The sequence below is a fragment of the Aythya fuligula genome, chromosome 5 (assembly GCF_009819795.1).
Source record: "Aythya fuligula isolate bAytFul2 chromosome 5, bAytFul2.pri, whole genome shotgun sequence".
NCBI lineage: Eukaryota > Metazoa > Chordata > Aves > Anseriformes > Anatidae > Aythya > Aythya fuligula.
In genome coordinates, this window is record NC_045563.1 from 40540826 (window position 1) to 40559220 (window position 18395).

The 18395-nt window shown below is 33.6% G+C and overlaps 1 protein-coding gene across 6 annotated transcripts in view; it reads right to left on the reverse strand.

Annotated features, from left to right (window-relative positions):
• C5H15orf41 (chromosome 5 C15orf41 homolog) overlaps nt 1–18395 on the reverse strand; it is a 128271-nt gene that overhangs the window by 20829 nt on the left and 89047 nt on the right. The window contains exon 11 of one of the 6 annotated variants that reach the window (XM_032189344.1): nt 1482–2685. The exons of 4 other annotated variants lie outside the window; for them this stretch is intronic. In XM_032189344.1, the coding sequence (XP_032045235.1) occupies nt 2616–2685 (70 nt within the window). In that variant the 3' untranslated portion in view covers nt 1482–2615. Of the gene's footprint in view, nt 1–1481; nt 2686–9844; nt 9876–18395 lie in introns of those variants that run through there. One more of the 6 variants, XM_032189349.1, reaches the window with a different exon arrangement.

Genomic DNA, 18395 nt, shown 5'->3' on the forward strand with positions numbered 1-18395 from the left:
GCCTGCCTGCTTACTGAATATGATGCCAGACCTGCCACATACAACAAACCTGCCCATGGTAAAAATGGCTGAATAGGGATGAACACTTTGGCGTACAAATAGAGCTTTATTTAACAGTAAAACTGAACAAAGCAATAGCAATTGAATCAAATGTGACAGCAAAAAAAAAAAAAAAAAAAAAAACAACAACAAAAAACAAAACGTTTTATTACACTTTAAACACTTTATTACAGTTCTTAAGTTTGTGTTTGTATAGCTAGTGAATTTATTCTTAAGCATGTCTAAAATTGAATTACAGACACATGTAGTGGTGATTTTCTTTACAGTCAACTACCAACTGGATGAGTAAAAAAAGAGGGGAACTATTCCAGAAAACAAATAGCATACACTCAACTCCTTAGTCTTCCCTGTCCACTCATTTACACAACACAAATGTTTATTGGAAGGATGAGCTCTAAAGCTTCAGAATTCAAACTCTGAAGAAAGAACCACCTCCATCTACTTCTACCTACTGCTTCTAACAGGGGTGCTTTTCATATAACATATTTTGGGGACATTTGAACAAAAAATAATACAAGAAACAAGAGAGATGAAAAAAAATAGAGATTATGTGATCAGAGTGGAATTAATCTTTGTGAAGAAAAAAATCTAAAAATATATGTGAAGTCAAGGTGTGGTATGAGATATCTAGACAACATTTACAAATCCCAAAAGTGAAAAGTAGATGATTAAGCCACAGTTCTCATTCAGTATTAACTGGCACTTACTAACAAACTTGCAACGAAGGCTGTCAATAAAGAAACAGACGCTAAATGATGACACATAAATTTTGGGCCATTTAAAAAAATACAAATGGTCTAAAATAAGTTATATAGGGAACAAGCAATCACCTTGTCTTACTTTATGTATCGGGCTAAGTGGAATATTATCTATCCTTAGAATGTTTCCAGAAACCAAGAGAAACAAATTCAACAATTTTAGTGTCTTATCAGATAAATGAATTTACATACAAAGCTTTTAATCTACAATAAATATTTTAGTTCACTTTTAACATTACAATAACTTTGAAAACTGTTTTCCTTTTGCAAATTGTAATGCTTCCAGATGAATCAAAACATTCAGTAATTAAAGTGTTGGACTAACTCACAGGTAAGTGGAATAGGTACTTTTAACTGTTTGCATATTTTGGCCATTCTAGGTGAATTAAAAATACATGATTTTAAGATAGTGCCAGAAAGGTAAGCCTGGCAGTTTAGCTTGTCCAATGTCTAAAAAGAAAAACTGTCCATGAATGATAAAATTGAATGTCAATTTTAAAAATATTAATTGGAACTATTAAGCAAACTTGACTATTTTGAGATAATTCTCACTTATTACTATATGCTGAAAAGGTCATCTTTAAACATTTTTTTAAAACTTACTTGAAGAGTAGTTATTACAATGCTACCTTTCGAATAAGCAAAGGGTAAATATTTGGCTCTCAAGAATAGTCTTATGGGAAATGTGTATTGTGTTTACTGTTATATGATGATGAAATGTCAACAAACTAAAATATTTCTATAATAAATTATTTTATTCAATAAAAGCATCAATAGTTTGCCTGGCTTTAAAATACAATTTCACTATAATGCATCAAAAGAAATAACACTAATGTAAAAGCCCTGCCATGTGCATTAGTCCATATTAAACCACAGTCCCTTAGCCCATTACCTTAGTGTACTGTTAGAAGTCTGAAAAAAACACAGCTACAAGGAAATTCAGAGATCAGACTAAAAATCTTTACTTACCACTTTGTGCCTAGATATCATAATTTACTGGCTGTATTAAGGATAAACCAATAATTCATAATTCCATGTCTTTATCGTTTTAATAAAAAAGGCATCTTTAAACATAGTACTTAAGAACATGCACAAACACACACAGACACTACAATAAATTGTTTATATACATGGTACTTTTTCAAAACATGGGGGGACAGACTTGATTACTTCAGTAAAATATAAATAAAGAAATATTGACCAGTCAGTCATTCATTGGACTGTATGATAGGAACCTTCCAAATACAAATGAAGAAAATGTATCTATCATCTCATAAATAATGTTTTGCCCATTAAAGGCATGAGAGTCAACTGATACTTCACAGGATGAAATATGAAAGGCAAAGCGGTTAGCATGATAAAGAGGAAATTTTTGCAATAGTTCAAAATGTAGAATATATATTAATGAACATAACATTACTGTTTTCTAGAAACATCGTCTAATACTTCCCATTTTTCCCCAACTTTTAAGCATTCTATCTTACTCACAATTCCCTCACATGAATGGAAGGTAAACAGATGCACTGGAATCTCTCCTGACACTAAAGCATCTCACAGTTGTGGATTTTAATTTCTAGCATACATTATGATCTGTACTTAATGGATCCTCTATTCTTATGCCATTTTGATTATATCAGCATGTATTTAGTCATTGATCAGCAACTCCATTTGTCTTTTATATCACAATTTGACATCAATACAAGAAACAGGATGAGATGCAAACAAAATGATATAGAATTGCTAAATAACAGTCGATCATGAATTATATTTGCAATGCATGTCTTGTCAGTTCCGGATTTAACAGTAGGTAATGAATGCTTCTTCGTACTGCACTCCCAAAAATTCAATAAATGCAAGGAGCAAGCATCTTCCAGAACAAAACAAAACAAAAAAAGCAATTAGAAATTGCTAATCACATCTAAGGATTATTGGTCTTATTAAGAAGTCAGGGATGGAAATTAGATATCTCTTTGTAGTTACTGTTATCAGTGATTTGGTGATCTCAGGTGGATCTCTAGTAAACAATACTTCTAAGAAAACCCTGCTTTAACTGGAATGCTCTTGGAATTGAGCATGTTCCCATTAAATTATTCTTTGTGTTGTTATTCTCAACTCCAGGCACCAGATTGTGCGTATTGCTGATGGACAGGAGTTGGAAAGGGCTTTAGCTGCACCACCTTTTACCTTAGCATCATCTGGAAACTCAACCTTCAACATTCAATTCGACATCAGATTGAAATTGAAGTTTTAAAGCTGAAGTTTCCATGACAAAGGAACTATTTTGATTCAACATTAAAGTTTAGTAATTTTTTAAATGAAACTGAAACACTTTCAAATTTTTCATTTTAGTTTGCTGAAAAATATTTCAGCGTTAAATCGCCCCCTCCTTTCTTTTAACATGTAAGAATGTGTTTAGACTTCCTCAACTCTAATTAAGTACTGTCAAAAAAGAGCTCCAGAGCCCCAAAAGTTCACATTAAATACAGTGCCATGCAGAACTGCACTTGTTGCTTTCTTAAAAATTGCATGAAAGAAAACATTTCAAGTTCACCCAAATAATTGATATATTCTAAACTGAACCAAAGCAGACATTTCACTTTGACTTGTACAGCAGAAATGTTGAAACTTACTAAAACTTTGTTCTCTGTCCAAAACCGTTCCCAACAGCCAACAAAAAATTCCTAAACAAATTTTCTGGAGTGACAATGATTATCTTTAAATATAGGAAAGAAGAATACCATAAGAAATCAAAGAAATATGTCATTTTTATATCTGATAACCGAAATGAATGTTTTGGCATTAATGAATTTATCTCCATTGCAGTCTGATGAAGCTTTTCAGATTTTTAGTACTCGTTTATCTTTGTTAATACACTCAGGCATGCGTGTATCTACTGAGAGTTCTGCTTTAATGGCTGAAAGTTTGCTCTGCCAACAGGAAATGGTAAAAGACTCCAAAAATTAACGTTATTAGCAGTTTGTCTTCCACAAACAAGGCTATCGACTTTTAGACCTCCAGAAATGCAAGGATAGGAAAAACATAAGAAATATACTGAAAAAACCCAAACCCCAAAAGTGGAAAATGGGAAAACAACAATAACAACAAAAAAGCAAGAACCCCACAAAACTGATGTAAGCTTCATATCATCAGCCACACATGAAACATTTTCAGCCAGCCAATTTTAACCCAGTATTTATTTCGAACTTCACTGTCCTGTCTTTTAACTTAAAGTTGTTTATAAATTTTATGTGAAAAGATTCCTGGGCAATAAGCTCAGAGATAGAGCCAACCTAATGATTTATACTATTGTTGTAGTAACATAAAAATACAGCACAGTCACAGATATGTGCACATACACATACATATATGCATATATACAGGGGAGAGAGAGAGAGAGAGGGCATGCTCATGATGGGATTCCTTATTTTAAATTTATCTTGGTCAATTTTTTTCACTTCCTGATAAGGCAAATATAGTGAGAGATAAGTAACTTTACAACCATCTCTGTGCACCACTCTTGGTTCCTAAATTATACATTTAGTCTTCTGACTAAATTAAAGGAAAATAGTTAAAGGAAATAATATTTATTTGAAAAACAAAAACAAAACCCAAAACCACCACCAACAAAAAAAAAACAAACAAGTACACACTTATTAAATTGGTTAAGGTAAATTATAGGATAAACAGGAATAATCTGCCCTTCTTATGGCGAAATGTGACTGTTTTTAATTATACTTTCATGGGATTTACCTGAATTCCATGATGGCAAATGCTTTCCTTTTAGAATAAATTTCATCTGAACTCAAAACAATGCATGAAAGAAATTTAAAATATTTGTCTTAGTGTATTTATTTCTATTTGTTTTGTAAACCAAAAAGATTGCATAACTTATTTTCAGTGTAGTTGATTCCATATGTACAAAATCAACATGAATATTGTGGTACAACTTTTATTGCAGGACAGACTAAATTTAGCAAGACATTGCTCTGAGAAAGTTGCATATTTTCTGAATGACTGACTTTAAGAAGAAAGAAATAAAGAAAGCACTGTTAAAGCGGATATTTTTATAATAAATGTATAGCTTGGAAAAAAAACAAAAACAAAGAAGTTTTCATACACAGACTGAAGTTCACTACAAAATTGTTAGTTTTTTACTTGTCAGTTTGGAAAACTAGTTTGAACTTCATTGCTGTCCTGACCAAAACTCCTGATTTGTTAGTCTGGTTTTTTTCAATGGCTAGAAACATCTTTTGCATGCTATTACTATCCTTAAACTTAAATAGCTTTCTGCTAGATGTTTAACTCTCTGATGTACCTAGAGAAAACAAATGTACATGATGTATTACAGACTGTGCTTTTTCTTCTCTGCTGAAAATGACCAAGCAACTTGCTTAATTTGGAGAATAATAATTTAGTTGCTTTAAAGAGCAAAATATAAGACTGTTCAGTATCTCTAAATCATATACATTTAAACAAAAGTAAGTAAAAATTCACCCTAGGGCAAGTCTGTCTTGAGCCCTGGTAGACACATTCACCTGATCTGGCAAGAGAGTTGAGATATTCCACAACTTCATTATTTCTGAAAATTCTACAATTACCCACTGAAATATTCCAAAACTACAATTCCTCAAGATTTGATATGGCTTTTAGTACATGCATGCTGTAGAATCTGTCTTCACTTGGATTTAGGCATGTGCCCACTGTCCTGCTCACTGTTAACAAAAGAAAGAGGCATTCCCACAAAATGAAAGCAACCTTAAAAATAATGTAGATGTAATACAGAGTGTTAAAATAGTTTATTTACCATTACATTTTTTTCCCCTGTGAACAGGAAACTTGATATGATTGAAGCTTGATTGTAATATGATAGATATTATGATATCTAACCAAAGAAATCTAAAATATTTTTTTGGTCAGATATCATAATGTCATCTTACATTCAAAAATATTTAAAAATATTTTTACATATTTTTAGCATTTAAAATATTAGCTGATACTAAAAATTTTTATACATTTAAAAATGTAAGCTGATATTAAGAGGAAGTGCTGAGAAACAAATCAAAAAATACTTGAATATATTAATATATTCAAGTAAACTTTTTTTCCTCTCTTAAACAGTGGAGAACAATAAAAAGTTAATTTGTCTTGTTTTTTTTTACTATGTGATGAAACAATGTCTTAGAGAAGCCAAAGACTACTGTGACATTTTTATTATCATTACACTTCGTGTTTTGAACCTAAACTAGATAGGTTTGGTGACAGCAATGAAGCTCCACCATTTTATTTTAGCTACAGAATACATCCATGGTTTTTAAACCCAGCTTTCATCATATTGAGGCTTGTTTTTCCTAGAACATCAAGAATAATGTCTAAGATCCAAGCTGTTTCAAACGAATTCAATTTAGAGAGCTGTACGTTAATTTCCACTAACTATAATTTGACTAAAACTAAACGTGTTGTTTTACTTTTTACTAACTATATATAACTATATATATAATAACTATAATTATATAATAATATAACTATAACGATAATAATAACTATATAACTTTACTTTTTACTAACAATAGAATAACTGCTTTCAAATGTACTAAATGGTATTCAAATTGACTTTGTAGTCTGCAGTGAGACTGAAGTAAGTGTGAAGTCCAACATTTTCTGAAGGGCATACAGTTAAATTTTAGGAAACAAAGTTTGCTTTTAGTATCACAACAGATTCAAAATAGAGCCTACTTTTGAAGTCATCTGGCTAATCAAAGGGTTAAGTTAAGCAGGAAAATAAATTGTTAACGTACGACTAGATAACATGAGACTAAGTAATAAAAAATGCAAATCCCTCTGCTGCTGTTTCTCTTCCAGATTAATGAAACTTTTATGTTTAGTATTAAGTTGTGTCTTGATCTGTTTGGTTACTGCTGTCAGGCTACTCCTTCCATCCCCAGATGCTGGAATTTAGGACCAAGCTTGTTTCTAACTGGAGGACCAGAACAACAACACTTCTGTTTACACAGAGATGGATGGGAGTCTGCCACAGAACACCCAGGCTGGAGTTAGGGCATGGAGCGCAAGTGCTCAGGCTAAAGGACAGTGAAAAATAATCTGAAAATACTATTACTTCTCAAAATCTGGTTTTATGAAATTTGAAAGACATAAACAGGAAGGCCCCCTCTTCTCACCCCTTTTTTTTTTCCAAGAAACATTAGTGTTTTCTGTCTTGTTTACAAACTGGGATTTCGAAATAGAAATGCAGAACCTTTTATTCTTGAGCTGTTGCTGTTGTGCCTCCTCCCTGATTTGTAACCTAGACAGAGCTCTTGATGCTGGGGTCCTAAAGAAATCTGTACTTAACATAGGCCTTTTCAATAAAAAGCAGCACACGTAGAGTCAAAGGGCAGTAATTAGGTGCTATGTCCGCAGCTGCTCATGGTAAAGTAACTAGCTGCCAGGAGTTACAAAGCTAAGCCAGAGCAGGTAGAAAGTAGTTACTACTACTGCCTAACAGAAATACTCCCAACTAAAAGCAGTATAGAAGCTTTTTGATATGGCTTCTAACCTTTCTTGTTGCCACTATAGTAACTACTTCTTATACTTCCCATTACTTAGCCATACAACAATATTTCAGGTGGTTTATTTTATTTTTTATTTTGGTTGTGGATACTCTACTGCTAGGTCATGGCTTGTCACTGCTGTGATTTGTCTCAGCTTCTATTAGGACTCAGAGGAACCTGATTCAGACCTGCATGGACTACAGCCCCCAGGTACCCGCCTCTCACCTCACTGTATCATCGGGAACTCTGTGTTACCTGCGTAGAAGTTGTACAATCCTGCATTTGCCATGGTTCTTGTATTTTCTTTCCTGCCTACTGTTTTCTATAGCATGACCTGCAACTCTTGCAATCAATCTGCGAGTTCAGAATTATTTTCTCTCTCTCATGACAGTACTTTTTGCACTCTTTTTGTAATTCTCACACTTGTAACTGACAAAATCTATCACTTTTATGCCCCAGATTCCAAGAGAAGGAAAACTTGAATCCAGTCTGGCAGATATTGGATCATATGCAATTTTGCTCGTTGTAGAGATGTGAATCAGCTTTCAAGCCTTGGGTAATTAGGGTCTATATTCAGAACGAGTAACAGATAATTAGGTAATTCCAAAGTATTAGGAAACTACATCTTTTCCAAGGAAAACCCAAATTTAAATATTTCTCAATTAATAATTTTGGATAAACAAACAGCTAACATTCAAGCCAGCTGCAAACTCCATCTCCTGTCTTGAAATCTAGATTAATGGAACAGATACAAGCAAAATCTTAGAACTGAACAGATATGATAATATTTCAGTTGTTTTACAGCAAATTACACAATCTGTGCCCTCAAAACAAACCACAATTAGAAACACCATGTCTTGTGGTATTATGAAGTATTTAAATCCTGTTAGGCAGCTAAAAATGAGAAAAAAACTGTGCACAAAAGCTTTAAGGGTATGGAGCTAACACTTTGGGACAATAACATCCTCATTAAAAAGTAAGGATACATCAAGACTCTTGAGTTAAAAGGTTAAGTGTTAGTCTCTGTGTAGTGGATAAATGCTGAGCTAATCTAATCAATGGTTGTAAGAGGCAATGCCATCAGCTAGGTGCCCTGACCTGTGCTTCTAGTTTTCACAAAAGTAAGATTTAAGAAAGATGTCAACTCCAGGCCTTTGACCTAGCAAGGACCTTGTTCGTGCCAGTCTGGTGTTCTGCTAAACAGACTGAGAACTTTCAGCTCAAATCAGTAACATGTGTACTTCGCTAATGCAACACATGGCTTGGAAATTAAAATGCAACGTGATCGAGTGCTTTAGGATATTTTAACAGTTAAGAATGCAGCTGGGGCGGGGGAAGGTTGTTTCTATGTTTTGTTTGGGGAAGGGGAAAAGGACAAATTCAATTGTATTGTTTTTCTTGAAAAAAGTGGGGAAAACTAAAATTCAGTTAATTATTTAATGGATGAGTGACCTAGCGGAAATAAGGACGTTGTATGTTTCTTTATGACATGTGCCACTTATTAGATAAGTAGGTTTTACTACTTTAAATTGAGCCAAGTTAAAACTAATTAGAAGGCTGTTAAATTACAATCTAAATACAATAAAATGCAATAAAAATAGCAAATGGCATTTTGGTCATCAATAGAATTCCTAATGCAATTGATTATTACTAGCATGTTGTGTACTGATTATTTCCAATTATTCCAAGCTTTGCCAGCTGCTGGAATGACAGCTTAGGCCTGCACCCATGAACTAGAATAGACACTTTACATATGCTATCATTTAACCAGATTAATTTATTTCAGGCCATCTTTTACTGATACTTAACTTATATGTGACTCTAGGCTTTGCATATGAATCTGGACTCGGTAAAAATCAAAAGACATCTATCTTTTTTTGTTGTTTTGGATGAGCAGGTGTACAGTAAAATTGATTGAGTGATAGCAATCCAGTTGCTAATTACTACTAGCACCTCAGGTCAGTGCAGAGATTTTACATTTATTAGTAAATCTGCATGCTTACAATACACATGCAAATTTTCATATACTAAGGGCGAGAATTGTATGAAAAAAATCACTGTTTTATAATTATGTCTAACAATAAATGCTTTTACATACATACACTTCCATCTCAATTAGCTTATAAAGTAACTAGCTAGGTGCTTTTGACATACCTATGCTTATCCCTTTCACCTCCAGTTCTTAGACTTACCTTACTGACACAGAAACTTGAGTAGTAAAAAACTGTTCAACTTAGATTAACCAAAGATGATGACAATGCTAGGTTAAAGAAAGTAAAAAAGAGGAAATAGAAAAGTTAAGCCATCTCCTTCCACAAAATATAAATCCTCTTTTTATTACTCAAGCATGAGCATGAAAGATGCTAACTTGATCTCCATCACCTACTGGATGTCCAAACAGAAAAACTGACTTTTGCTGTTGTTTTTTCCTTGTATCTAGAAGACGCTTCTTCTGATTTTACAGTGTCAGTGTCTATTAACTTCATGGATGACCTATTTCCTTAGTTTTCTGAGAAGGAAAAAACATGTTGAGAAAGCAAATGAAAGTTATTACACTTATTGGAATAGATAGTTGAAAAGATATTAAGACTACATATTGGGCAAATGCAGCTCATGTCATTTGAATTTATTTTGCAATTAAAATTGTTAGTGAAAATATACAAAGCTTTAGATATATGTAACTTCATCATATCTAAATATATTTACTTCTCTGTGTAAAGCTACTTACATTTCAACCTACATAATATCCCAGATTTTTCATCTCCTGTTTATACCTGCTAATGACACAGGCAATGACCACTTCCTTGCAATAAAGTAAATAAAGTAAATACATTGCAGGAATTTAGAATGAGCAGTTAGCATTACACTGTATAAAGGGTTTTAAACATCTTTCTTCATACAAGGGAGCTCTGCATTTAAGAATTAAACATGGTACTGTACTTCTGTAAAAACATTTCCTTCTATGATTTAATAAAGAAATAGGAAAGAGCAGAACATTTTCTTAATGGTTGTGAACTTAAAACAACAAAAAAACAAAAAACACAAAAAACAACCAAACAAAAAAACAACCAACCAAACAAAAAATCCACAGATTTAGTATCCATCATAACTATAATCTGTTATTATTCACTGTAATTTCATTAATTCTAAGTAATTGATGTAGTATTCTTGCAAAGGATTTTATATTTGCAGAATATTTAGGTAAACCCAGAATTATGATGTACATATCACCTAAACCCATGTGGGCAGTACCTGCTGAAACAGAAATATAATTGATACATAAAGACCTGCTCGTGGTTTTGGTGTAAATGATTCTGTTCTGCATTTCTATTCCAGGGATACTCAATGCAGGAACTGAGGCTGTCATTGGCTGTATTGGTTTCAGTCAGAGTGAGAGGAATTCAAAAATCAAACTTGTACTAATTCCTGCATACCTATAAATAATAATAATAATAAAAACGTAAAATTCCATTTAAGCATTTTCTGCACTGATTTCATGTCACATTTTGGAATATACTAACAGTAGACCTATGCAATATTATATAATGACAATATTTATGAAAAAGTCCTAAGTACATAGAGCAGTACCAAAACTTGGCAAGTATTCAAAGGTCTGGTAATGGAAAATAGCCTCCATTACTTCAGTAAGATTAGATGCAGAACTTTGATATATCTATTTAATACTTTTCAGAGTTTACTCAGCTTTTTCCCTTCTGTAAATGTGAATAGATTCACTTTTCTTGAAGAGTAAAATTATTGAATTCAAATTGCTACAAAAAAAATCAGTTTAGTCTTGATAAGTTTATAAAGAATGTCTTTGTTTTTTAAGCCTATTTTTAAAATAAATATTTAGTGAAATTAATCCACTATATAAGGGAATATTCTTCTATTTCCTCCAGCAGAACTACACTGTCCTCATTCCTCCCAAAATAGATACTTCTTGCCACAAGGCACAACTTCTGTCAGTCCTCCAAAGCTCTAATATCTCCTGCAATAAATAAAATAGGCATTTGCCTTAGGAAAAAAAAAAATCCTCTTATTCGAAGACCTGTACTAAATGTGATAAAAAGACCAAAACTACCTCCTAAATCAAGCTTAGTAATGAAATTTCTTACTGAAATAAAGATGTAAAAGTTATGAGGGACAATTTCCAACCAGCATCATTAGAAGACTGAGGTATTTCTAATACACTGTGAAACAACTTCCCAAACTCATGGTGCCATTGAAGATATTTAAAGATACTTATGAAGATACTGCCTATTTAAAGATACTTATAAACTAAGATACTTTAAAGACATATTTTCTTCAAAGAAAGCCATTTTCCTAAACACTGAACAGTTTATTTTGCTTCTCTGTCTTCCTTTATTGTGTTAATTTTTTTTAAACTTTGTTTCTCGAACAGTAAGACAAAAAATGGAAAAGGATACTGTTGAACAAATTAAAAAAAAATCTTCCAAACAAAATAGTGAGCTTTAAGATAAAATGAATTGCAATGAGTGTGGGCCATACCTATCATTCTGCTGCCAGGTTTGAATTTGTCTGTATTTTGTTACACATTTAATACATATCTATTATTTTTCATTTGCTATTTTATACATAATTTTGCATATAGTACTTAACTACATATTTGCTTAACTTAAATATGTCAAGAAAGGAAAGGAATAATCATAGTTGGAATTTCAACCATTTGGATGCCACTGTTAACTTTAGCAGGAGTCGTACAGCTGGACCACAGACAGCACAGAGTGAAAATAGACTATATCAGCTTCTTGTTTTGATCAAGGTCTGGATAACAACATTTAAGTACCAAGCACATTAGGGCATATGGAGGTAGGGAGAGAGGAAAAGGAGGTGATAAAAAACAACCCTCACCCCAAGATTTCTTGGAAAGCTGATGAGATAAGATGAGCTAATAAGGTCAGTGGAAGTATTAAAGGCAGTTACTAGCAATGAAACAATTATATGCATGAATGACATTGAAGCAATCCACAGTGACAGCTGCACCAAAGAGCCTGATGGAGCAGATTCTGCCCCATTCACACCCTTGTGATACCACCAGTAATGAAGGATGAAATAGGCCAAGAGACAGCATGTTGAAGCAATTCTTCATCTCATTGTTCAAACAACCCTAATCTCATAGTGCTCTGAAGAGACTTCAATGTGAACACCTCAAAAGCTTTTTCAAACAAAAAAAAAAAGGAAGATTTTGCATTATTCAGAGGAGAAGAGACCTGGTGCCACTTTACCATATGTTGATAATTTCTTTACTTCTGCTGGAGAAGCATCTTAGAAAATAACTGGTAGAATATTTGGGAAACTGAGATGAACATGTGCAGGACAGGCAACCATAATAGAGATTCAGGTGTGAACATACCATGTTTAAATGATCACCTCATAGTTTTTTTGTTGTTGTGGAGAGGGAAAACTCCATTTATAACCTCTGACTAAATGGTGTGTCTTGAAGAATAACAAGCTCCTTCAATTTACCAAGAGATGTTCTTGACAAAATCACTACAACAGAAGAAATACAATATAGTTTTGAATTGTTCAGGTATTGGGAATCAAGGGTGAAATTCTTGGATTGCCTAAATTAAGATTCCTTCAAATCTGAGTAATGAGACTCACAGAGCAAGAGCATAACTCTGGAAAAAATGAGGAAAGGGTGATTGATGGGGGTGGTGTGGGGGAGCAAGATTCATGTCAACAAAGCAGCCTTACTTTTTAAATATGGCACAAGAAATTTTCTATTCTAAGACCTCTATGTTATGCATTTAAATGACTGAGAAGAGAGGAGAAAATGTTTATGTATGTGAATCTACTAAGACCAGGTCAAGAAATGTGTTGGTCATGCAGTGAAGTATCTTGAAGCACTTATAAAAAAAAAAAAAAAAAAGTTAGAATCCACACAGTTCTCACACAAACAGTTGCTGCACTGGCTTCAAAATGTGCAAGAAACAGGACAGTTGGTAAAATGAAGGAATCAGACCATAAGTAAAACATTAAAATGAATATATTCAATCCTACATTTTAACAAAACAATCTCTGCCAAAAAGGACAAGTTGATACTTCTAACTAAATCTGTGCTCAATCCATAAACACTTGTAAGGGATTCAAAAGTCTGTGTCAGGAATTCAGAAGGCAGAGTGCTGTACTGAATTTATGCTTTAATCATAGGTTGGCTTTTTATCTCAATGCAAATAAACAGGTAAGGACCTGATAGAAAAAGAACTAACAGACTCCTGAAGCCACAGATAAAAAGACCTATTATCAGTGGGACACAGAGCTGGTATTTAATTCTTGATTTTTTTTTTTTTTTTTATTAATCCTTAAGAACATCATCTTCTGCTGAGCACTCAAAAAATCACAATTTCTGCTTTTGTGTCAACTGTTAGAGTGTCTCAATAGATGTCATAACTGTAGAACTGGAATACATTTCAAGAGCAAGCAGCAGGAAATGAACCTTAGGAAATTTTCACTGTGTTCAGTAGGTGAAAGGATAGGAAGAGGGGGTTATGTTTTATTAGTTTTGTCCATGAGAAATAAAGTACTTCACTTACCCATAAAAAGGGTGCAGGCCAAAATCATAAAGAACACGTTAACACAGCTAGCTTGTAATGGATGCAATCACACTATTACTATCTAAATTTTTGTTTATTTTTCAACAGATTGATGTCTGCAAATCATGCTGTCTTACACTGCCGTTCCTCTGTAACCTTAACCATTATTCCTACTGTGTAAAGTGAAGCACAAATTTAAGGTGACAAAGCACCAGTTGGCTGATGTGAAGTATGCTACGAAAGCAGAAACCTCTGAAAGCTTCACAGCCATTATGAAATAACTGACCTATATGAAACTGCTACCATGGTTCACAAATTTATTGTCAGGTTCCAGCCTCTAGCTGTTCTCTGATTGTTCTAAATACTTGACAAACTGAAGCCTTTTCACTTTCCGTTGAAATTGCCTCATCTCCCTGTCAGAGCGCCATGGGGGACTCCATTACTTTTCTGACTTCTTTCCCCTACTGACAAGTCATTTAGCTGGCTTCTTGTTGTGAAGGCTGTCCATGTCAAATTAGCCAGGGCCCCTATTGTCCTTATTACCACTCGAAAAGCCATCATGAGTAATGCTACGGGGTCCCTCAGTTGTCATCATTTGTCAGAAAGAAAGGGAGTGTGGTTACATATAGCTGACAGGTAATTTCAGTGTCTACAATTACCCCAATTAGTCTTGTCATAAACAATTCGATAAATGCACACCAATACAAACAGATAAACACACCAAGGTTTCTCACTATTAATGTCATGTAATGGATAAATCAGTGATATAATGCTGTATTTTATTTATTTCTTTAAACTATCCTCAGCTGCAAGCTGGCAGTTGCTACCTGGTCAGCACAAATTGTACTATCTACTTTCATTAGCTCATCACCACAAGAGAATATGAAAGGCTGTGACAAAATTCATTTAGAGAGAGCGCGAAAGAGCAGATTGCCTAAAGCAGGTGTTATAACAAAGATAAAACAAAGGTTTTCTTTTGTCAGTTCAGTGCCACAACGAGCTGTAAAGGAGACTATTTTGTCCTTAAAAACAAACATAAAATATCAGAGATACAGAAGGAGAAAGCAGTGAAATACATTCCTTCTGAAATTAGGAACGCTTGCTTCACACCACATCCCAAGTCAATCAGCAGGTGGGGGTCTTCTAACAATATACTTATTAGAGTCTGATTTTCAGAGGGGGTCATAATATTAACCAACCTTTCTACGTATGGTTTCTGATTTTTTTTAAAAATACATCTTGCAAAGCCATACAGTTCCTGAAATAGCTGCTCATCATTCCACATAACCTACAACATAATCCCTGCTGTTCCTACATAAGAATTATTTGATAATGGATTTAATAATTCCAACTCATTGGACTGTCAGTAACATAGTGCTGAAGTCTTTTTGGGCACAAAATATTGATAATATTGACTGTTCTTCTAAAACATCAGGTAGACTTGTTATAAACACAACACTGGAAAAGGTGGCTTTAATAACATCCATATTAAGCACTGAATTACAAATTGCTAAGCTTATCCTCGTGATCCATGTAAATAAACATTGAAATCTTGACATCTCTAGAGTCCACAGCACCCTGTCTGTTTGCTGACCGCAGGCTTAAGTGATGGCTGGAAAACGGAACACAGACATGTTGTTGTAGGAAATTGCTTTTGGCAACTATTTGTTCAAACTCAAGATTTTTTTTAACCAACACTAAGAACCCACCAGAAAAAAGGACAGGTCTCCCTAATGAGTAATCTATTTTAGCACAGTCTTGTCTAGGCATGACAGTTTACTGAGAGGCTTGAAAAACTCGTAATTACCAGTGTTACAGGGCAATTAATGTATATTACACTGCACTACTCATGGCAGCAACTGTCATTTTCTCAATAAAAATGAGTACTCTTCAGCTAAAGGTGACATTAATTGGGACTTTAATGACTATGCAGAGGAGCTGAAGCCAAATATGAACAAAACAGCGATTCAATGAGCGACTTCAGAAACGAGAAAATTGTACTAAAATGAGATTAATTGCTGTTTAGAAAAAGGAAAGAACCTAAAAAGCTATTAAATTGCAGGGTTTGGGTGCCCGGGTGATGGTTGTGATGTTAATCTTGCATTCTCACAGCAGGCAAATATTCACTAAATTCAGAGCCTTTTGACAGCAGGAAAAATCATGTATGCTTAACTTCAATCCATCAAAAATATATTTCAGCTTTTATCAGTGTTCTAAATACTTCTGCAATTTCAAAAATTACTGCTCCATTCCTTGGCTGTCATCATGCAAATGCGAACACTGTCAATATTGCTATGAAAAATTCCCTGGCTTCAAAAGGCCTACTTTGGTGATAAAGAAAGAAAAACGTGAAGATTAGAATTGCAAAACACACACTACTAATATAACAGAAAGCAACAATAAGAATTTAATGTTTAAGTTGTGGAAACTGCTAAAATAGAAAATGATGGGGTGTTGTTTTAGTGTGTGTGGGAAAAAAATATCAAAGAATTCCCCCACTCTCCCATAAAATCTTTCAAAGCTTATAACTTTATAGATAATTACTCATTGCAAATAATTAGGACATAATTTTGCAGCTTGACTTCAGGTGATATAATTATTAAAACTGCTCTGTAGTTTCTAAAAGCCTTTATCTGTGCTACTTAATTCTTTAAAGCAATTATATAATTGCTTTTCTTTATAGCCTTTTTAACTGTCATGATGACTGTATACATAAAACATTGCACTTAAACTCTGACATATAAGAGGGATAAACATAGCTCTGATTCACTTTGAAGTTATATCTCCTGTAACTTCGAATTTTAAAACAGAAAATCAGCTCAGCCATTCAGGTTAAAAATTGCATATGGAGTATTCACATGTCTTTCAGAAGCAACCCCCTCTGTCACTGCTAGCCTGCACCAGTTGTACCCTAGAAGAGACAAAATTAGAGCTTATAATTTTTTTGCAATTTCCTATTCCATAATCTATTTTGTTCATTCTGCATCTTCATAATTAAACATCCATCTCAGCTACACTTTCAAAACCTCTAGCCACATTAACACAAGGCAATACAAGAAAGATGATGACAATCAGGACACAGTATTTTCTTATCAGCAGGTTTCAAAGACGCAATTAGTAGCATTATACCTATTAGCACTTCTGATAACTAAGTTTAGAAATTCCACAATATGTATATAAACGTATTAAGTACAAAAATCATGGGCAAACAGTCTCAATTATGAACTTAAACCAATTACTGTGTTCTGAATTGGGTCCACAAATTGTCATGACATTAATTTACCTACATTGTATACCGTACTTAGATGATTAGTTAAGACTGTTAATTACCTATTACTTAAAGCATCTCAAAAATGCATGAGCTAATGTTACTATACCAACCTTTAAGTTACGCATACAGTTCATAAACTCAATATATTTAAAATTTGCTGATGCAATATTTTGTATTTAACATCCAGTCTTTTGAAAAGGACAAATAAAACAAAGCAATGCATGGACACTTCAGGGTTTTGTATTCATAATTTGCACAGGTATATGAAATAACTTTCCTTTAGTTAGTGTTTTGACATCACCAAAATTAGGATTGATGAAACCGTACTTTGTCAGCTGGTTTAAAACACAGCATAAATATTTCAAGTGAAATAGCTCCACTAACATTTTTAAAAGAAGTCTGGAATTGGTGTATGCAACACAAGATTTAATCTGTAATATAAAGCTCTGACCATGAATAACAGCCAATCCCATAAGTTATCCCATACATTATTAACACCTATGATACCTTTTCTCTGTATTAAAAAGTTTATTGTGAACTTTTCAGTTACTAGAATTCTAGGCATCTCTAAAAAACATTTCACACATCTGAACCCAAGGCTGGCAGACACAATACCACAAAAGAGGCTCCATTAGGAGCCACTGACACAAGAAATTGAAATCAGAGTACAATGGCTAATTACTGGCTAACTAGGTATTGTCTCTAGAAAAGCAATGACTTTCATCTAGAGAACTATACAAAATTTGTCATTTTCCATACTATTTATTGTCCCACCCCTGACAACCTCCATAGCCTGCAGGGCAAGTAAAAGTTACGTAGGTCTTTGGTCTGTTAGTATTTTATTTTGGAAGTGGAGAAAATGTGTTTATTTTTAATGTGAAAAATGTATTCTTTGTACCTTTCATATTCAAATTATATTCTATTAGTGGCATTGTTCTTAAGCTTTAAAAAAGAACAGATTTATCTCATTTAATCTGAGTTATGGCTTTCTCAGCTATTCTCTGAAATATCACAGAGCCTCACTCTATCTTCAGGTCTGAAAGTTAAAATATATCATGACTTAGATCAAAAACACTTGAATAAAACCAAGATCCCTACCTAGATCCCATCCAATGGCACAACTAACGTCTCCCTATCAAGGTAAATAATTTAATCTTCTAATACTACCACTGTGGGGATGAGGAACAGAACAAATACAATA